At 31.3% G+C, this 22,752-nt stretch overlaps 4 protein-coding genes and 1 non-coding gene across 5 annotated transcripts; 3 read left to right on the top strand and 2 right to left on the bottom strand.

Moving 5' to 3' along the window:
* Window positions 1–3,376: 3,376 nt before the first annotated feature.
* TRNAN-GUU (transfer RNA asparagine (anticodon GUU)) lies at window positions 3,377–3,450 on the top strand. Its single transcript has one exon. It is a non-coding gene; the product is annotated as a tRNA-Asn (tRNA).
* A 973-nt stretch (window positions 3,451–4,423) lies between these two features.
* On the top strand, window positions 4,424–8,905 carry LOC101495616 (vacuolar-sorting receptor 1). The gene is made up of 12 exons (XM_004511255.4): window positions 4,424–4,948; window positions 5,171–5,863; window positions 5,955–6,043; window positions 6,140–6,209; window positions 6,277–6,360; window positions 6,454–6,530; window positions 6,623–6,704; window positions 6,883–6,965; window positions 7,108–7,174; window positions 7,750–7,878; window positions 7,974–8,083; window positions 8,250–8,905. Exons 1-12 carry the CDS (start codon window positions 4,660–4,662, stop codon window positions 8,346–8,348), a joined length of 1,872 nt encoding a protein of 623 aa, XP_004511312.1. The 5' UTR covers window positions 4,424–4,659; the 3' UTR covers window positions 8,349–8,905.
* On the bottom strand, window positions 7,107–10,683 carry LOC101508509 (transcription factor bHLH84-like). The gene is made up of 5 exons (XM_004511389.4): window positions 10,094–10,683; window positions 9,751–10,011; window positions 9,589–9,654; window positions 9,444–9,509; window positions 7,107–9,364 (listed from the first exon to the last, which is right to left on the bottom strand). Exons 1-5 carry the CDS (start codon window positions 10,544–10,546, stop codon window positions 9,254–9,256), a joined length of 957 nt encoding a protein of 318 aa, XP_004511446.1. The 5' UTR covers window positions 10,547–10,683; the 3' UTR covers window positions 7,107–9,253.
* Window positions 10,684–14,798: 4,115 nt separating this feature from the next.
* LOC101495290 (mitotic checkpoint protein BUB3.1) lies at window positions 14,799–18,203 on the top strand. Its single transcript, XM_004511253.4, has 8 exons — window positions 14,799–15,110; window positions 15,186–15,399; window positions 15,718–15,984; window positions 16,418–16,493; window positions 16,604–16,684; window positions 17,531–17,609; window positions 17,698–17,798; window positions 17,877–18,203. The coding sequence occupies exons 1-8, from the start codon at window positions 14,994–14,996 to the stop codon at window positions 17,962–17,964; spliced, it is 1,023 nt and encodes a 340-aa protein (XP_004511310.1). The 5' UTR covers window positions 14,799–14,993; the 3' UTR covers window positions 17,965–18,203.
* Window positions 18,204–19,127: 924 nt separating this feature from the next.
* LOC101494965 (small ribosomal subunit protein uS14z/uS14y/uS14x) lies at window positions 19,128–21,045 on the bottom strand. The gene is made up of 3 exons (XM_004511252.4): window positions 20,884–21,045; window positions 19,448–19,547; window positions 19,128–19,339 (listed from the first exon to the last, which is right to left on the bottom strand). Exons 1-3 carry the CDS (start codon window positions 20,943–20,945, stop codon window positions 19,331–19,333), a joined length of 171 nt encoding a protein of 56 aa, XP_004511309.1. The 5' UTR covers window positions 20,946–21,045; the 3' UTR covers window positions 19,128–19,330.
* Between the last annotated feature and the right edge of the window lie 1,707 nt (window positions 21,046–22,752).

Below are 22,752 nucleotides of genomic sequence, written 5' to 3'. Positions count from 1 at the left end.
GCCAAAATCACATCCACGCCCTTCCAATATTTTATTATTTTATATACGAGTAATAATTAATTATTATTTTGTCCAAACTAGCTGTTTTCTTATTTCTCCTTTTACTACACACCAAAACTTTTCAAAAAGTTAATTGTATAAATCAAATTGTACTATGAGGGGTCTCTGTAAATTTGGTTGGTGATTAATTGGTAATTGGATATCGGCATGGTTGGCAACTCTGACTCTGACTGTTTTTTTGTTGTTGATATGGATGGAAATGATAAAGTTTTTTTTTTTTAGAAATGAAAATGATAAAGTTGAATGCAGGGCGTGCTAGCTTATTTGTTTGTTTATGAGTAATTGAATAGTAGGAATATATTATAGGACCTTCATTTGACTTTGTCTTAGTTCTCTCGGGCGGCCACGGCCCACAGCATTGTGCACATGGTTGTGACAAATAAAGCGCAACAGCTCATAGCCACTTCCAAAAAACACACTCTCTTTGACAATCTTATATGCATAAACCAAAAACTACAGGACAGGACAACAGCCAAGTCCTGCAGCTTCCTCTACAAATTTTATGCATTTTCATCTTAAGAATCACGTGAGCTTTTATCAGATTTTAATAACAGCTAAATCGTCATTTTGGTCTCCAATGTGTTATGATTTTTAAGTATAAAAACTACAAAAAGTAATTCAAGGAAGGGGGTTGGCAACACATTTTTCTAATGTATGTTCTTTAATTGTTTAAAATGTACATATCTTTATTTAAATCATGTGAATTTTATATGAATTTAGTAGAATCTATATAGATTTTAATCAATTAAATAGTTTGTGATAAAGAGTGTCTTGTTAGTTAGTATTATTCATATTCTAGTTAAGATTGAGATTGGTTGCAGGAGCCTTTCATTGCAATGTAGATATATAAGTCCAATCAATATTTTGATAGTTCAAATTTTAGATTTTAAAAATAACTAAAACTCAAATATATTTTTTAATTAATATATTCGTATTTTTTTTAATTAATTATTTTAATTCTCAAATATATTTTTTAGCCTATTAGTTTACTCATTGAATATATTTTTATGAGAGATTACAATTTTGGTGCATATAAAGATTACAATGATTATGTTTCATATATTTAATCAAAATAACTTTTATTTTAATAATTAATTACCTGTACGATCTCTTCATTAGTATTCACTACCTTGTATCTAGGCTCTCTTTTTTATTCCATAATAATAACAGTCATACTCAGCAATTAAGATCAAACTTGGCTTATTTTAGTTATTGACTTTATATATTATGGTGTGTGTTGACTTCCTGTATGGTATGGAGATATAACAAAAGCCTAATTTTAACAAACTTCTCATCGTAACAACATCAAAGAAAATCAGAACTATTATTCTTTTAACAAACTAATTAATTCCTCAAAAATACAAACTGATTAATTAATAATGATTTTGTTGACAAGTGTTCTAAGCATATTGATTAGTCCACGAAAGAGATTGTTTGTTGAAAAAGTTGGAGTATACATCAAATGTTGATAACACATATGAAGTTAATGTTTAAAATTAATATAAGTTACACCTTATTTTTTGTCTTACTTTTTCAATTTCTATCAACATGAGCTTCGGCGATTTCGAGTTTGACGGAAAGTTGAATAAATTTATTAAAAAAACAATATTTATTTTTTAAAATTATAGAATATATTAATCAGAAATAATATAAATTTAAAATTGTTAAAAATCAAGAAATATAAATAAACTCAAAAAGTATTTATAAATATAATAGAATTAGAGTGATCGAAATACTCATATCTTCTTGTAAATTTGAATTTTTATTGAATCAATATTAATCTGTTATATAAATCAAAGAATAACTCAACAATACGAAAAATCAAAATGATGTTGCAGTTTAAGAAATCACATAAAAAAAAAATAAAAAAAAAAACTAAATCTAAAATAAAATCACTTATTTAAATAAATAAACAACTCAAATATGCAATTTCAGTCTATGAAATGGGTCGAAACTACTCATCTTTAATAAATAAATAAATAAAGAGAAAAAAGAGAACAGACAAACTAAGTTTTAGATTTATAGATATTATCGATTTTCTCTTGTATACATAGATAATGTTTGATCGATGTTTGTCGTATTACTTACTAACGTGACCAAAGTCAAATATGAGAATATATCTTGTCGTCGTTAAATGACAAAGGAATAGTTTTACAAATATATATAGCATAGCTAACCACATAAGTACCAACTATCTACAATCATACGTTGATTTATACTTATATCAAATAACTAATTGCAATTTGATACAATAGTGAATGGGGTAATAGTTTGTTACGGGTAGAGTTTAAACTCCAAGTTTTCTATATTGATCCGTCTTTTACTAAAATCATTAACTATTTGAATCTAATTATCTAATTGTTATAATTGATTTATGAATTAAAAGGTGTTATCAAGGTATTAATTTCTTAAGGATTATAAAAAATGATAGGTAATATAAACTCTATTGAAGTAGCAAATAGAAGTGTAAAATAAAATGGATGAATGTGTGTTAGCCTAGCTAACAAATGAGAATTGATGTGAAGATAGATGAATTGGTAATTAAGGGGAAAAGAAGTTGCTATGGCACATACACCTCCAAGCTATGGGATAGTATTGATTATCCTCGTGTTGGGATGCCATTATTGACACCTGAACAGGCACACAAGGCATACATTGGTTGCACTTTGAGTGACACGTTGCTGGAAATGACCCCCACTTTCTTCCATTTTTATTTGCTTTTCTTCCTATTCCTCCTTCCTGAAAATAATGTTTTTGAAATTTAGAACCAATAATAATTTAAAAGGGAGAAAATAAAAATATATAGAACTTTAATTAATTGGTAGGAAAGAAATAAATAGCATAAATTAAGGTGAAGTACGCACTGATGGTGATGGTGATGGTGAAGGAGAGTTTGGTATGTATCGGGAATGGAGTTGGCAACAAGTATGGTTGAGAATGAGCAAGAGGAGGAAGAGCATCATTGCTGTTTTATTCATATTTTCTAAGAGATGGTTTACATTAATGTGCCAATATATATATAGGTAGCAATAGCATGGTTAAGGAGCAGTTCAGTTGTTATTGTTACATTACATACTCTTTGTAAATAGAAATGGTCAAGATGCACGCTCTAGGTGAAATCATTCTCAACTATCTCCATTGTCCTCACATACATTTTGGTAGTACTTATGATCTCTTGATTCTATTTCACAATCAATCACAATTCACTGCTACACTCAGTCAAACACACACCCTCTCTAAGCAAAAATATTTTGAAACAAATTAAGCAAACATAGTTATTTGTTTTAATATTAAATATGCGAACTTTAACCAACGAGCTGGAGTAGCTCAGTTGGTTAGAGCGTGTGGCTGTTAACCACAAGGTCGAAGGTTCAACCCCTTCCTCTAGCGATTTTTTTGTAATATTCCGCCTCTTTCTCTAGCGCTTTTACACTATGTTCCATCCTTCCTTTTTTTTAAATATTGAAGCTTGTTTTTATTGGGGTTTTAAGAAAATTAATACCCAAACAGATTTTGCAAACATACTTATTAGATAAATATATATTTATCTATTATATCTCAATTTATTTAGTTAGTCTATGTAAAATTCATTTGATCGATATACCCCAATTAAAAAAAATATTTTTCATATTAAATTTATTTATAATGAACCCTCTCTTATTCAACTATTATGAGATAAGTGGGTTTTTTTTTTATGGTCCAATGACTATATATTTTTTTCAAAAACAATTAGTTTTCAATTCTTTATATTTAACTACGAGTATTTTAGGTCTGTTTAAGTTTAAAAATAGTAAGTTTGACTTTATATTTTTAAAAACAATTTTATCAAAATTTACTTTAACGTAATAATTATTATTTTTGATTTATTTATTATCAATTAAAATAAAATTTTAATATTCAATAATTTAGATATTTTAATATTTTTTAAATATTATCTTTTAAAAATAATTTTTTAAAATAGTTTTTTATTTTAATTATTTTTTAAAATTTTATTATCTAAAAAAATTATAACAAGAGTATTTTAAATATATTTAAAAAAATTATTTAAGTTAATTTTTCATTTGAATTGTTATTTTTAAAATTGTTTTCTAAAATGTTATAACAAAATATAAAATACTTCAGTTTTATGAAAAATTACAAACTAGTCTTATATATAAAAACGAATAAACTATTAACATGAGTATTTTAATAAATAAAGTTTATTTTACTATTAAAATAAATAGAAATAATTATTTTCTTAATAATGAATGAAAAGATCTCAAATGAGAAGCTCATTAATAGAGGGATAAGAGTAGTTAATAATCACGAGATACACGTGGTGGAGGAAGCATTGACAAGCGTTTAAAAAAGTAGTAGTCTGGTAACTTTCTTTCTTCTGCACGGTGGACTCTACTACACAATTTAAACTAACACTCACTATTAAGAAATTAATATGCTTTGTGCTTAACAGAGATAGTTGTTTAATTTGATTAATAGAGAGAGAAAGACTTTGTTGCAGCAGAGCAAGCAAAATAAGATAAATAAATTCCAGTAACACATGTTAGAGTCAGATCAGATGTGAAACTAATTGAGTATACCCAGCCCAGCAGATTATCAAAAATGAAGGTTTGGAGGTTTTCCGTGTTTTTCTTTGTAGCTTTTCTGTTGCTTACTCTTTCAATGGCGAGATTCGTTGTGGAGAAGAACAGCTTGTCGGTTACTTCGCCTGATAAAATTAAAGGCAGACACGACAGTGCCATCGGTAACTTCGGTATACCTCAATACGGAGGTAGCATGGCCGGTACCGTCGTTTATCCAAAAGATAACAATAAGGGTTGTAAAGACTTCGATCAATCTTTCAAATCTCGCCCCGGTGCTCTTCCCACCATCCTTTTGCTCGATCGTGGAAGTTAGTTTTCTTTTCCCACTTCATTTATTTTCTTTCTTATTCAATAATTTTACTCTTATTTATTTCGATTATTCACTTAAATGTTCCCCCTTTCCACTGCTTTATTTGCATGCCTCATATTTATCTTTGATTTTTCAATACTTTAATGGATACCTAGAAATTTTAAATTATTGGTTTTGTTTGGTTTCACAATTCACACTCGTGAGTGTATGCTCTTTGCAGATTGCTTCTTTGCTTTGAAGGTATGGAATGCCCAAAAGGCTGGAGCTTCTGCAGTTCTTGTTGCAGATGATATAGAGGAACCCTTAATAACTATGGACACACCCGAAGAGGATGGTTCGTCTGCAAAATACATTGAGAACATAACAATACCATCTGCTCTCATTGAAAAGAGTTTTGGTGAGAAGTTAAAGGATGCCATAAGTGGTGGGGATATGGTCAATGTAAATCTTGACTGGAGAGAGGCTGTTCCGCACCCTGACGATCGTGTCGAGTATGAGTTGTGGACCAATAGCAATGATGAGTGTGGAGTTAAATGTGATATGTTAATTGAATTTTTGAAGGATTTCAAGGGTGCTGCACAGATCTTAGAGAAAGGAGGTTACACTCAGTTTACACCTCATTATATAACTTGGTACTGTCCTCACGCGTTCACATTGAGTAAACAGTGTAAGTCTCAATGTATAAACCATGGAAGATATTGCGCTCCGGATCCTGAGCAGGACTTCAGCACAGGTTATGATGGGAAAGATGTGGTTGTTGAAAACTTAAGGCAGCTATGTGTTTTCAAGGTGGCAAAGGAAACAGAGAAGTCTTGGGTGTGGTGGGACTATGTCACTGATTTTCAAATTAGATGCCCGATGAAGGAGAAAAAGTACAATAAGGAATGTGCGAACACCGTCATTAAATCTCTGGGTGAGTGAATCATCATGGCATGCTTATGTTTTTTCTTGCAGCGGTCGATACTTGATAATGACTTTGTAATATGTTTGTTAAATATCTGCAGGTCTTGACATCGAAAAGATTGATAAGTGCATGGGAGATCCTGAAGCCGATACTGAAAATTCCATTTTGAAAGAAGAGCAAGATGCCCAAGTATTTTCCTTTATAACTGCTTTTAGTTTATGTTACCATTTAATTCATTGTAACATTATATTTATATGTAGATGTTTAATGAAACTAATTTTGTAGATTGGGAAGGGATCACGTGGTGATGTTACCATATTGCCTACTCTTGTTGTCAATAACAGACAATATCGAGGTTTGTACTCCATGCTCATATGATCGAGAGTAATCTGTTATCCAGTTCTAAAAAAAAGCCTTTCCAGGTAAACTGGAGAAAGGTGCCGTTCTAAAGGCTATTTGTTCTGGGTTTGAGGAAACTACCGAACCAGCTGTTTGTTTGAGCAATGGTAAATGTTTACTTTCCTTTTATACATGGGAAATATGCTTTGTAGACTTATTTTTAGATCTCATTCGTCTGAGTGGCATACTTTTCTGGGCAGATGTGGAGACAAATGAGTGCCTGGCAAACAACGGTGGTTGTTGGCAGGATAAAGCGGCTAATATCACTGCATGCAAGGTATTTATTTCCATGAAGACAAACTATCTAATAACAGGGAAATAAAGGTTTGTCATTTTCCTATATTCTTACAATGTTATATATCTGTTCAGGATACATTCCGTGGGCGAGTATGCGAATGCCCCCTGGTTGGTGGTGTTCAATTTAAAGGAGACGGTTATACGACTTGTGAAGGTGAAATAGCTTTAAGCTATACCTTCGTGTACACAATTTGTTACTAAGAGGGTTCACTATTGCTGTTCCTTGTTTATGGCTTTCACTTCTTTGCTGTGCGTAGCAGGGTGTAACGATGATCCTTTAGCTTTGAGGTATTTGTGATTCTTTTTTTAACTAGTTTATTCTGGGTTTGCAGCTGGTGGACCTGGGCGTTGCAAGATTAACAATGGAGGCTGTTGGCATGATGCTCGGAATGGACATGCATATTCTGCTTGTTTGGTTAGTCACTATTAAGTTTCCCAACTCAACTCCATTAAACTTATTCTATCTTCCATAGAATTTGTTTAATTGCTAGAAGTTCTATTAGCTTGTAAATCATAAATTAGAAACTGAATTACTACAAAAATTGTTGTTGAAACAGGATGATGGAGGAGTTAAATGCCAGTGTCCTACAGGGTTTAAAGGTGATGGTGTAAAAAACTGTGAAGGTGAGGAATGCTTATGTTGTTTTTATTGTTACTATATTTTTCCCTGCAGTGTAGCTTTCTGAATCTAAAGATCGGCATAGTAATTACAATACACACTATGAATGGAATCCTCGATTCTGATTTTAATTTTTTTATCTATTGTGACTGGACATGTTAATTCGTGAATGTGTTATCGACTATGGTCTTCTATAAATATATCTTAAATGTCAATGGAATCCATGGTTTACTGTTTTATACTAAATAAGTTAGTACTTCATGCTGGAACCTGGGTCAAAATTGTCCTCTGCCCTCTTTAGTCTTTTGTCCAAAATATGTAATGTTCTCTTTGTTTGTTTCACTGGAGAGAGTTGATGAAATCTCAGTAAGTGAAACATTGGCTTCTATACTTGGATAAACTGTGATTGAACTTACTATTACCATTCAAATAGCTGAAAAGTCTTCTTAGTCCATGGGTTTAAAGTTTAAACAAACATCTTGACATTCATATGATGAACTTGATGATACCTAGTGAATGTTTTCCACTATAATTTTTTTTGGAATTCATATGTCGAACTTCTTCTGGTTCATCTTGACAGACATTGATGAATGCAAAGACAAGAAAGCTTGTCAGTGCCCTGAATGTAGCTGCAAGAATACTTGGGGCAGCTATAACTGCAGTTGTAGGGGAGATCTGCTGTATATCAAGGACCAAGATACCTGCATCAGTGAGTTATATACAAAAGACTTTTTTACTCACACCTACATTTGCATGTTCTTGTTGTAATACTTGTTTTCGTGTCTCCTACTGGATAATCTACAGGTAAAACTGCCAGTCAGGGAAGATCCACTTGGGCTGCTTTTTGGGTCATTCTGATTGGCTTGGTTATGATTTCTGGAGGGGCATTCCTTGTGTACAAATATAGAATTAGGGTAAGCTCGGCTGCATTATCTCATTTTAGTGATGTTATTGGGTGCTAAGCGATAAGTTTTTATAGCATCATAGCGTACTGAGTTTCTCAACACAGGCTTACTTTAATGTGTTTGATAGCTTATAAATAATAATAAATTTAATGGTATTCTTCCGGTCATTTTGCAGCAATACATGGATTCTGAAATCAGAGCAATCATGGCACAATATATGCCCTTGGACAGCCAAGCAGAAGTTCCAAATCATGTCAATCATCAAAGAGCTTGAAAGAAAAACAGGTTAATCTCTTGGGTTCTCATGGCGTGCAGCATGGATGCGGCTTCTTCTGTGCTTTTTGAGCCGTTTAGCATTCTGAGCCTTTCATTTTGTACTGTATCATATAGACAAAAAAATATTGAAACTTAGAAGTTTAGAATGCTCTTGAGTGTTTTATTTCTTCTCTTTTGGTTGGGAATCTAGCGTTCTGTATACTTGGAAGGCCAGAGGTATTTCACTGGATCCTGGATTTCTGTTTACCAGATGTCATCTTCCACATACAATGTTGTAACTTATGGTGTTGTAGTTCAGGTAACATCTTGATATTGCTCCATTCCTCTGTGGGGTGTTCTTGCTTTTTTCCACTTTATTTGTGGAGGGTGGTTGAATTTGTATTCAGGATGTAAATTGCCATGCATTAGTGATGATGTCTGTATTATATCAGATTCACTAACCATAAGTATGCGTTAAACGCATCAGAACAACCAAATTAGTTGTCTTCTGGTTTTTATTGGTAACATTCTTCTGGTTTACGAAAGACTACCGGGCACAAGGGATGATTGTTCTTATTTCTGGAATAACGTTTATGTATTTTTACTAAGTATGCATAAACAACTTATTTCATATTTTATTATACTTGAATGAGTACGTTACGGAAGGTAAAATTGCAATTAGGTAATATCCTTCGAAATAAACAAGGGAGAGTATAATACTGGTCTTGCACACACCCTAAAGGTAGATTAAAGAATGTAGTATAATTATAATTTCCACGTAATGTTCATACAAAGAATCAAGAAATCAACTCAAATTGATATGTCATACTTGAGAAGTAAAGGTTCGCATTGTAATGAATTAATTTCATACTTGCTAAGGATTAAAAAATGGAATCGGAGTCTGTTAAAGTTCAGTATTCTGTTTCATCGCATATCCTTTGTATCTTTTGTTGGGGTAATACCAAGTTCCAGTCCAATGTTCATTCCATTGTAAGCAATGGGAGCATACATCCACAAATCATCAGAGCTTAGAAGCTGTTAAATTGATAAGTGGGGGAAAATGATCAGTATTTGTCTTAAATGCAGAGAATTAGAAGAATCGTCAAGTTGGTACCTTAATTTGAAGCTGTAAAAACTTCACATATTGGACGGCTTCCTCAAGCATAGTGCTGATATCCACCTGTATTTCACCAAGGAGAGGATTTATTTCTATCATATTATTAATCTGTTGTTTGTATGCCATTGAGAAAGAAAGCTACCTTAGTTCCATTGGGGACAAGGTTTTGTAGGATTCTCAACCTTTCATTTATTCTTTCTCTTCTTTTCTATACAATACAATGCAAAAGGAAACCTCAGATTTCATGGACAACAACAGAATATCATAACTTTATTAAGTGCTTTTGTTTGGACAAAGGACTTACTCTTGCATAGAGGCTCTGTGGATCCGTAGCGGTACCTCTACTAGATATTGATTTTCCACTTAACTTCAGAGCTGTAGAATCGTCCTGACTCAAACTTGAAGATGCCTCTCGACGCAGCTCATGAGAAGAATTCATATCATCCTCTGAGGCACAACTGCTTAAGGTCTGATCCTGAGAAACAGGGCTTGTATTCTCTTCGCTGCATAACGAAGCGCATCTTATATTTTTCCTTGATTTAACATTCCTCTTGTTCTTTGGTACCTATAAAATCAAATAACGATGAGAAAAGTAAATGCATATGACTTGGAAATATTTAGAAGATTCGCCCCTTTTGTTATACTACCTCATTCGAGCTTCTAGATCTTTTTCCTGCCCTTCTGATTTCACATTCCTTTGGGACCTGCAAATCCTTGTCAGCTATAATATTTTCATCAGTGTTATCATTTGTATGTTTGCTTTCATTCCCTTGTGTTATATATGGACTGAATTTGCAATCATCACCTATGGAAATCCCCATAGAAATATAGCCAAAGTTGTTTACTGGATCAGTTGTTGTGGGGAAGAAGATATTACTTGAGTTAGGTACTTGTGCAGCAAAGTTAGAATTGTTTTTTGTGACACTAAGTATTGTGGATTCATTGGAATTTTGATAGAGGTGTTGTTGTGGGAGTGAGGAGTTAGCATTAGCATTAGCATTAGCAAGTCCAAGAAAGTGGTTCATAAAGTCAGCCTCCTCAGCAGTGTAGAGTCCACTAAGAGAACTCCATTCTTCAGAAATCAGCTCAGCTGGCTCCATTATTTCTTTGTGTTAGATGGATCACTATTCATGTATTTATAGTTAAATAGTGTACGTACTAATATGGAGTGACTTCATCCTCTCAATTCATGATTGTGATTGCCAATAACTGATAGAGTCTCTTTATGGGACCACTTAAGGCTGAGGAGGACATTAATTAAGTCCGACATAACAGGATTATTTATTTATGATATAAATATATATGATTAATGATTATTATATATTGGAACCGCGTGTGTGAGACGTGGGGTTATGATATTCATATTGAAATTGAAAATGCATGAAAAAGAGTTAGGAAGAAGAGAAGGACGGCTAGGTTGTGATCGTGGTGACGAGTCTGTCTCACATTCTTGAACTGTCATTGAAATAGACACACACCATTCTTTATTTCTTTATTTATTTACCCAGGAAGGCCCGTTCAAATTACCACATTCTCCTCTCAAACTTCAACCACATAGCTTTCAATTGATACTATGACATTATGTGTATCGATATCAGACCAGATTCTTCTGTCTAGTATTGTCACGCTCACAAAATTTAATTTAGTTAAATTTTTGGTGAATAATATCTTTCTTTTTTTTTTTCAGTTTCTTCCTTAATGGGAATATTATTGACGAGCTGCCTAACCTTATTATCTATTTTAGAGTTTTTGTCATATGTAAGATTAGTCCACACGGTAGGCATTAAATAAACATTAATTTGCGTATTGTTCGTTAAATTCTGTAGATTTCGACTTCATGTTTGATGCCATATATATATTTACTATATATGGAATTCGTGGCTTCCATAACCTGCAATATATTAGGATGAAAAATCAAACTCCCATGCAAGTTGTTAAAAGATACTCTCACTCTAAAATAATAGCTGCATTTGATTATTTAACACAGATTCAAAAAATATAATAAATAAATTAAAGATAAATGTAATTTAATCAAACTACTCACATCAACTATTGATTTAAATTATTTTCATTATCATAAATACAAACTAAAAAAATAATAATTTGAAAATAATGTATATAATATTAATTAAAGAATACAATTGAAATAAAGTAATTAAAATTATATTAAAAATTTAAAATAATTATTATATTGAGATAAATATTATTTTTATAAATATAACAATTATTTTAAGCCAGAAAAAGTACATTTAAAAATAGAATAAAATTTGATAGCAACGGTTATCCGTTGTCCATTCAATACTTCTAACTTTCTAAGTACGTTGGTTGGTTGATTCTTACTCTCACCAAAATTAGCAGCAATCTTCTAATTGAGTCAATCATTTACAAACTGTCTTTGTTTCCTCTTCACTGATTTTGATTATTTAGTAGAATAAATAGTCGACATATAATTTTGTTCATTAATTTTTATTTAATATTTATTTTGTTTATTTATTTTCAATTAATTTTATCTTTTATCTTTTATAAGTGCTTTATTTTAATTTTTGTCATAATTACAACAAAAGTTATAAGAACGTTTAATTATTGGAATCTCTTCTTGTATGTTTTGAAATGTATATAAATTATTTCAAAAGAACATCCATTTAATTAAATAATAATTTTTTGTATTTTTATCTCGTCTTTGTTAAATTTACATATTTAATTTTACAACTTATTAAAGATTAGACATCAGCATTTCATCACAATAATCATATAATAGTTTAAAAGAAATAAGATAAAAATAACTAATATTAATCATTTATAAAAGATAAAAGACGAAAATAAATTAAAAAAACAACCAAAACAAATCTTTGTTAAAAGATAAAAAACCAAAATATTTTTTAAGTCTTTAATGTACTGTATGTCAATCTTTTTTCCGAATAAATGGAGTAAACTTAACGTAGCAAGGATCATGTGTCAAAATTACTTTGTTACAAATAACACTTGGTTTTCTTCTTAATTAACTTGTTAGGACACATTCCTTTTTTTTTTCTTCTTGATAGACATTCAAATAAAATAACGGAAGATCACAGTGGTTGACATGCATTTTTAAAGAAGAGATAGAATCTCTTGCAATGGAAATAATTGAGGTATTGGCAGCCACTAATTAACAACTCAACAATAGACCTAAAAATGGTGCATATACTAAAGGAAATATGTTTTAGAGAAAATATTTTGAAATCAAAATTGATCAGATGATATTGTTAAGGCTAAATTAATCGTTTGATCTCTTAAATTATTTTATGATTTTATTTTAATCAATTAAATAATATTTATTTTGTTTTGATCCCTTAAGTTAACTACCATTTGCCAATTTAGTCATTTCTATTAGATTTTTTAAGAAAAAAATATGTTGATTTTGTCCACGTAGGCTATTGGAGTTGGTGATTACAAACTTGATGTGTCATAGTCTTTTATTTCCATTTTAGGATTCATAGTGTTTGTGAATGAATTGGTGGGTCTAATATTTTGTTATTCGGTGGGTCTAGTGAGGTTTTGACATATTTTTGTTAGGTTTTTTTTTGTTCCCTATTTTGAGTTAGGGTTTTATGTTTTGTTTTTCGTTTATGAAGCTCCTGTTTTGATTGCTTTGTTAACTTGTTGCGGCCCTTATCATGGTCATGTTTTTTGTTTATGGTCCCTATTTTGGGATTGAGTTTTTAGTTTTGTGTCCCCTGTTTGACTATCTTGTTTTGATTGTTATTTATTTTGTTGTGATTCTTGTTTATTTTGTTATTTGTGATTTCTTGAGGGGTGAGCAACGAAAACAGGGGAGAAGATGAAGAAGATTGGACATAAATGAAGAAGAAGGAAGAAAGAATAGAAACGGGGAGGAAGAAGCAGGAAAAGTAGATATCTGCAAAGTGGTGGATAAAACATTAATTTTGGTCTTTTGATTTTTTATTTATATTATTGAGTCAAACATGTCTGCATGGATAAAGTTAACGTTTTTTTCACAAAAAAAATAATTAGAAATGACTAATTGGGTAAATAGTAGTAAACTTAATAGAATAAAATGGAACAAATATTACTTAAGTGGTCAAAATGAAACCATAAATTAACTTAAGAGGCGAAAATACTAATGTAGTTGATTATTAATAGGGTCTTGATGCATAAAATATTGAGTAAGATGTTCGTGATAAATACTATTAGTTTAAATGAAACTTTGTTGTAATATTTTAAACTTTATCTTTTGAATTGCTTTATTTGATGCTCTTAACTTTTTTGGTATTTATTCTTATGCTCTTAACTTTGTTGTAATATTTTTTGCTCTTGAAGATTGATAGAGAGTTAACTAAAATATGATTAACAATTGTTCTATTTAGTTTTCGAATTTGAATTTGAATTTGAATTATTTGAAACTATTCGTTACTAACAAGATTTAATTGATACATTTTTGTTTAATTTTTAAATAATTGATTTAGTTTTATATTAAATTTAAGTTGAATTTCGAGTTGATATTCTTATTGAATCAAACTAAAATAAGGTTGATATGATTCATTGTAATTTTATGTATAACCTTCTAAAATATGCTAGAAAAAGTAAAAAAAATTATTCTGAAAATTTAGAGGTTGCTTGTATATTTTGAAAAAATAATTACAATTTCAAATTTCATTTCAACATTTGACTTTTAGCTATTTTATTTCTTGTCTTTTTTCATTTTCAAAAATATTTGTACCGGAAACATTAAAAATTATTGTTTTTATGAGTATTTCACATAATACACATAAATAGAAAAACATGTTTAAAATAAGCTTGAATTTTTTAATTAATGTTAAAAAAAAGACTTCAATTAAACACACTTTTAGTTGCTTTTTGAAAGATAAATACATTTTTAATTTATATAAAATATATGATATACCTCATGTGGAAAGAGTTAGAAGAAGAAATCTTCGTCAAAGAATGTTCTTAAAAAAATGGTTTTCGTCAAAAATATTTCAAAAAAAGAAGAAGTGTAAAAGAAGAAGATAATAGAAAATAAAATAATTAAAATATTTAAAAAGGGTGAGAAAAAGAGATGAACTTTTTTTTTGTTAACTATATATAAAGAAAAGGCGGGCTAGATTGCCCCAAAATTAAATAGTGGCACAGTGGTTCTAACTTGGTGCTATTCACCGAAAAATAAGATAAATTAAAGAAAACATTGTTGATATAAATTAGTTTTACATATCTGTAGCAATAAACTCTAAAAAATAAACAAGGACACCAAACAGAGCGGGTTGGGTCAAAGTAAATTTAAAAATTGGGCCTGTTGGGCCGGAGGGCAGTGGGTTAGGCGAAGATGTTTATAGAATTAAATCTACATTTTGAAAATGAATTAGAAGTAACAATAAGAGTATTGATAGGGAGAACGGTGAGTCTAGTGTCGCGGAAATTTGAAATTTTGAATTGAATTGAATATATCATTGAATCTAAACAGAAATATACATAACTTGGCTTGCCTCCGTCTTGATTCAAAATAAAATAAAATAATTTGAAAGGTCTGTTTAGAAACCCTAGCTGCTAAGCATGGCTGCAACAACCGTGGTTGCCGGACGAGAGTTGTCGAACCCTCCTTCTGACGGAATCTCCAACATTCGTTTCTCTAATCATAGTGATCATCTTCTCGTTTCCTCTTGGGACAAGGTACGCACGTATCTTCCATTTACTCTTCATTTTTCAGATTTCACTTCTAATTCTTACATTCGAATTCGGTGGTAGAGCGTGCGTCTCTACGATGCAAGCGCAAATGTGCTCAGAGGAGAATTCATGCACGGCGGACCCGTACTTGATTGTTGCTTCCACGATGACTCTTCCGGCTTCAGTGCCGGCGCTGATAATACTGTCAGACGCCTCCTTTTCAGCACCAACAAGGAGGATATTTTGGGAAAGCATGATGCACCTGTTCGTTGTATAGAGTACTCTTATGCAGCAGGTTTCTTACTTCTTACTCTATTCATCCTTTTTCTCTCCAGATTTTCCTGCATTGCCTTCTCTGGAATTATTGATAAGGATGCAATTTGTAATCTATGCCTTATCCTCAAATGTGCCTTGAGATCGAAGTTTAAAACAATTATGATAAAATATCAGGGTCTATGTATATGTTGATTAACACTATTTATTAACATATCAATTACAGTTGCATAATGTTGTTTCCTTTCAAAGGAGAGATATCATGCTTAACTTATCATTGACAATGTCAAATTTGAAATGAATATTGACAGTAGGTTATGTTTTTTATCCGTCATTATAGGGCAATTGATCACTGGTAGTTGGGACAAAACCCTAAAATGTTGGGATCCTAGAGGTGCAAGCGGACAAGAGCGCACTCTTGTTGGGACATATCAACAACCTGAGCGAGTTTACTCTCTATCACTTGTTGGACATCGGCTTGTTGTAGCAACGGCTGGAAGACATGTTAATGTTTATGACTTGAGGAACATGTCTATTCCTGAACAAAGAAGGGAATCTTCATTGAAATATCAAACCAGATGTGTGCGCTGCTACCCAAATGGAACAGGTAAACTTTAGAGTGTGTGAAATCGTGGAATATTTTGTCAAACTTAAGATTTGAGCTTTGTTTTGTTTCATAAATCTCATTGGAAATCTTGATCAATTGCTGGCTTGTGTTCGCTTGTGCTCTGTGCTTTAATTATTGTTATCCATGAGCACCAATGTTGTTCAATGGCGGATGGCCGAAAATCCGCTATTTAAACACAAATTGCCAATGGCTGTCGTAAAAAAAACCGGCGCACCATTCTGTCATGGCCGCCATTTAACAACACTTATGACTGATGAACACCAGTATTGATTGGAAGAGGTGACTAATGTGTAAATTCATGATTATTATTAGTTCAAATCTATTTATGTTGCATTCTAGAAATCAGTTATGACACTGATTTTTGTGTTCTGATTCTTAGCCTTGATGTTCACTTTCCATGTACTTTGTGCAGGATATGCACTTAGTTCTGTTGAAGGGCGGGTTGCGATGGAATTCTTTGACCTCTCTGAGGCTAGCCAGGCAAAGAAGTATTGATTTTTAGCTTTATGCGTATCAATTCTACCACTCCAAAATTGTTATCTTTTATTTCATTTATGTAGTGTCTATAATACGTCATTGGTTTCTAAACTGTATACAGATATGCATTCAAGTGTCACAGAAAATCTGAAGCTGGAAGGGATATTGTTTATCCTGTAAATGCCATGGCATTCCACCCCATGTAAGTATTTTCAAGTTCCTTGTCTATCGAATTTTCTTATCTCCTTGATTAACAAGCATGTTAAAGAGGGTTAAAATTTAAAACGCATTGTGGTTTGAGTGGGTTAAATTAATCTCTCGATGTCAGTTATTTATTTTCTCTGGTTGCCACAATGGCTTGAGGCAGAAAAGAAATACCTATTACTGATAATCATGACTAGGTGATTTGGAAATTAAACACTTGCAAGTATATTGCTGGGAAAGATAGGTTTAGTCAGAACTGAATGCTGATAGGATCATGAATAATCATGAAACTCAGTACTCCAAAAATCAAAGCTAGAAACTGGTTTGGAGGTATTACGGATGGCCATTGGCTTGTGAATCTGCGATGAGTTTGAAATGAGAACATCTTTAAAATGCTTGCGCAGTTGTTTCTCTCATCAGTACCATAGTATGATTTGTATCATTCAATGCATCAGATATGAAATTAGTGATATTACACTTGAATTGGTATCTGAAATCGGATGGGTTGAATTTGAATATGCAAGATTCCAACTTATACAATGATGTAATAGTTGTGAGGAGTAAGAACTAATCCGGTGGGGGAAAGAGAAAATGCAAACAAAAGTGCCACACATCTTGAACCCCGTGAGGAATCTAATTGATAAAAAATGCAAATGTGATACATTGGTGTTCTTTTTATCGAGCACATCGTATTGAACCAACAGTCCCAACTAACGATCACAATTGACAGCTATTAACGCAACTATCACTAACTAATTTATAACTAACAGTAACAACAAACTGACTGACTGGCCTATGCAATTCGCTAACATTTAATAGTGATTAATGAGAAATCTTCATGCAGATATGGTACATTTGCCACAGGAGGTTGTGACGGTTTTGTTAATGTATGGGACGGAAACAACAAAAAGAGGCTATACCAGGTTCTCCTCATTTGCCTTGAGTGATTTGAGAGGTCAAATTCTTCTTATGGCACTGCATCAATTTCTAAATTGCCATTTCTTGTTGCAGTATTCAAAATATCCAACTAGCATTGCTGCACTATCATTTAGCAGAGATGGACGCCTCCTGGCTGTTGCATCAAGTTACACATTTGAAGAGGGACCTAAAACGTAAGTTTTCCATCCTCCCATTTTCTCCATTCTCTCTATCTCTCCCTGGCTTCAACCTGTTGTCCGTATCTTTTGCAGCAATGAACAAGATGCTATCTACGTTCGCAGCGTGAATGAGATTGAGGTCAAGCCAAAACCCAAAGCCTATCCCAATCCTACAGCTTGATTCAATGGTTCCTAATATTAAGTTTGAAAATTAGAAATTTCTTGTCGTATTTTAACTGTGTACTCTGTTCACATCTTTCGTGTGAACATCCTTGTGAAGCTCTAGCAACTTTCTAGATACGTGCTGGTTAACATTTTGACATTTATATTTTATGCGTCCAAATTTCCCTTCAATGTAAATAATTGTTAGGTTATTATTATTATTATAAGGACCGGGTGACTACTATTGTTATGCTTCTACTCACAATTTCGTACCAACTCTAACAGAGACACATGTCCCTTGGTACCAACTCATCCATCCGTATCATTGATAAGTGGCGATTATCAAAATAAATTATTAAGAATTAAAATCAGTGATGTATAACATTTATTATTTTAATTTAATTCTACATCAATTTATAATTATTACATTTGTAATAATAATAATAATATTATCCGTAACATTGATGTTTATAATTATTTGTAATTTTAAATTGATATCAAAATCATCATACATATGAGGAGAGTAAAATTTAGGTTTTCATTCCAAAACAAAAGATTGTATTTTGGCGAACTAAAAAGCAGTTATGCTACAAACAATATAGCTCAACGGCCCTGCAATATAAGTGACCCCTCAAAAACCAGAATATGCTTATGAAATCTCACCGCATCTATATTCTTCTCGGATCCCAAGTTCCCAACTCCTTATTCAAACTCTTGTTCTTTCCCAATCTTTCCCAATGTGGTCGATAATTACTCTGTTTAAGATACTAGAACGTAAAGTCAATGGCCTTTAATATAATTGCAGGGCCTGAATAATGATTGTGACTGCCTTATATAGACTCAGTCTTTAAAACTACGTTACCCATTCCAAAAGAAGCATGTTTTTGCCTTTAATAAGCCTCGCCCAAAGGTATCAAAGTTTCCATATTATCTCTGCGAGATCTACCCATGGAAGCACTCCCAATCTTTAAATATGACAAGCACTAATTTGGATTGGAACATCCATATTGGTATCAGTTTAAAATTTGCAAACCGTATCTTAATAACTTCTCAAGTCTAGTTAAATTTTAAGGTAGGCAGGCTGCATGAGTTGGTGGGTTATTCACTTTGTAAAACAGACACCGCATACAAAAGATGGACGCCACATTCAATTTATAATTCTATAGCTGGATAAAGAGAAAATGACATTAACAACACAAATATACTTCAATTTCAAAACTCAAGTTTTATAATTGACTTAACTAAATCCCACAAAATTAACAAGTTCTTCAAAAATTAAAACATCCTGGCATCATTATAATTCCCAATGCAATAATCTAAAACAGTGGACAGATAGATGCTGATCCTTCAGCAGTACTGCAACACCAAAAAGGACTTCAATTGTTTTAGCGATACTGCAACACCAAAAAATGGTGGGAAGAGTGATGAGAACCCGTGTTATAACAATCACAAATGGTTAGAAATCTGCACTAGGAAGTAGAAAAAGAAATCCAAATAATCACCTTAATGAAGCCAATTTCCTTGGCATTGCTACGGAAGCACTGCCTGCAACACATAAGTCCGTACTTCCTGATCAATCCATGAGGGTTCCCACACACACGGCTGAAATGGTACAACAGTTTATCACAATCAAATAATATTATCAAGTAACTAACAAACCAAAATTTAAATGCAACAATAACTAAATCATACTATTGTTTTCATACAATAATTACGGTATAACAACCTGGAACTTACAACAAAAAATTACTTGGATTTGTACAAACATTAAAAGCAAATACTCAGTTGGACTATTCTTCAAAAAAACGTGAAAATAAGGGTAGCAGAGCCCCATTTTTTTTCTTCAAATTAAGATATATATGTCGATGCAAGAACAGAAGTTCAAATAGAATTTGATATTTAAGAGGCCATAGAAAGACCCTTCCAATGATTAACAGCATAAACTCTGCTGAGGAAACAAAACCTCAAGCACATGAAAAATAGATTCATTTCACAAGTTGACCTGGTTCTTCTCCATGATGGAAGCAAGTAACTAACAATGGATACAACTTCAAGAAATTAAAAGTGCAACAAAACCTAAAATGGCAATTAACAAGTTTCTTGAGCCGTGAAGAATACAGTGTACTCAGAGGAGGATGCCAATGGATGGATACGGGAGCCACCAAAAGGAAAAAAATGTACAGAAAAATGTCTAATAATTTTTATTTTGGCCCCATAAAATGTATTACTTGCTTCTATAAAACTGATTTTTAAGAAAATAAATGTAGAAAGATATAAGAGGTAAAGCAATATAAATAGGTACTAATTTTAATCATTTATCCTTCTAATTATCATCACTCCTTTAACACTAAGCAAAGAAAAGACACAACATATTTTGAAAAGAAAACACAGTCCTACATGCTATATACTATTTTGGGGGTTTAATTCTTAATTGAATATTTTGTATAAGCTTAAACCGTTTTCTTGTCCTCACTACAAAAAGCATCTGGATCCACCAGTGAGTGTACTCCCATTAACAGTTACAGAAGTTGGTGAATCAATAATAAATGGAAAAGCTCATAAATTTTCAACATCAAGTCGAATATCCTCTATCTATCTATCAATCTAAATATATATATACTAAAGCGGAACAAAACAAGTATCCAACGCAAAGGCATCTATTTAGAGTCCCCATTGTGGATTTTCTTTGCTTTTATATAATAAACTTAACAAAATTATATATAAAAACGAGTAGGCTAAACAAATCTTAGCATACACAAACTCCGCAAGGCATACAGTTGTAGTAAAAAATACGGATCAAAGATTGAATGGATTTACATAAGAGAGAAGTAAAAGAGGTAACATGAAAGAAAGACTTAAAAGTAAAAGAAAAAAGGATGAAGAGATACAAGCAGTATGATGGATCAAGTAGTGAATGAAGGAAGTAAGAGGGAGATACCAGGTGCGAGAGCCAGGACCGTAGGTTTTGGGGTGAGAATTCCAGACATTAGAGTGACCCATGATCGTCGATTTGCTCCTCGGAGATTGGGGAAGATGGGGAACGCAGCAGCCTCAAAACCCTAGAAACTCAGTCGCACAACAATATGATAGACGGCCATCTATATATATAACCTCACACATACAGGACAATTTGGTTTCGATTCTCAATATCGTTTTTTTTGTTATGTCAGAAAAATAAAGTTAATTTTTTTTTGTTTTGCAAAATCAAATTCCCAGTAATAAATTTAAAATAAATAAATAAATAAATAGATATTTTTGTAATTTATTTTAAATTTTAAATTATTATTTTAATGTTCGATTATGTAGATAAATAAAATCGATTTGTATTTTGATATATAATTTATTTTTTATAAATACATCATTATTTAAATTACCACTTTTCAAAATAAAAAAACACGAATAAGATCCAAATCGTAAAAATATTAACGATTATAAAATTTGATTTTAAAATAAATAAGATTACTTTTATAAGTGTGATAAATAAAAAACAAAAAATACAACCAAATAAAAATTAATAGTTCATTATATATGATAATAGATTAAGGAGTGTGCATTGATTGGATCAACGCAACTAACTAAACTCTGATAGAAACAACAAAATAGTTTCCATAGGAGTAAATTGGTGAAATAGTGATCATATGTTTCACAAAATAGCAAAACTCTTAAAAAAGTTGGATAGTAGATAAAAATTAGATTCAATCCATTTTACCCAAGCCACAAAACTTAGTTATAAACAATTAATTTGCTATTTTATGATGATACACTTTAGTTATTTTGATGACAAGTATTTTTATACAGTTTTTATAACGTTGCAACTTTAGTTATATTAATGCTTACGGTGTAAGTATTTTATTATTTTGATATTTTCTTTAACTGTATGTTTATGTATACTAGATGCTAACAAAAATAGTGATTGTATCATCTTTTCATAAATAATACGATGGTTCATCATTAACAATTTAACTAAAAAAATAAAGTTTTTTGTTCACTCTTAAATTATTAAAAGTCTCTCCAAATATACCTCGAAATTAACAAATTCAAATGAGTTTTTTTGTTGTCAAAAATAACTTTGGATTAGTCAATCCGCAAACCATTGTAAGTGAGAGAAAAAATTCTTAAAAATAATGTGGTTAACCTAATATCCTGCTCAATCAATTCAGAAAATTGGTGGTTTGACCTAATCTGCAAAAAGTGTTTTTTATTTTTATTAAATCCAACCTAGTGATGCATCGAGGTTTTTATTTTACCAACTTAATCCAGTATTCCCTACATAGTTTGAGTTCTTATTTTTGACAAATTCGACTTAGAGTGACCCACGTACAACCCTATATACAATGAGTCATTCCTTTTTCATAATTTTCTTTTCTCATTTTTTATTTTTTAAATGTTACAATTGATAAATAATTAAATTATTTAACTCAGTTATAACTATAGTTTATGAATATATTGGAAATATAAATACATGTCAAAATATTTATTTCATTAATAATTTTACAACTAAATTGACTAATGTAATTTATAAGACCCAATTCAATTAACAAATATCAAAATTATTAGACTAATATGATGTCCTGAATTTATTTACAAATCTAAAACATCACATCTGTATGTAAATTTATTTATCACTCAATCTAAAAAAAAAATATCAATATAAAATACATTTTAAAATCAAACTAATTAATTAAATAAAAAATAAGGACTAAAATGATTAAGAATATATATATATATATATATATATATATATATATATAAAATGAAGTTTGGATTTGGTTAGACTTTTTTTTTTTTCAAATGATATTTGTATTTA

Source organism: Cicer arietinum, chromosome 8 (assembly GCF_000331145.2).
Source record: "Cicer arietinum cultivar CDC Frontier isolate Library 1 chromosome 8, Cicar.CDCFrontier_v2.0, whole genome shotgun sequence".
Lineage (NCBI taxonomy): Eukaryota > Viridiplantae > Streptophyta > Magnoliopsida > Fabales > Fabaceae > Cicer > Cicer arietinum.
Note: the sequence above shows the minus strand (reverse complement) of the source record. Positions and strands in the feature narration are given on the sequence as shown.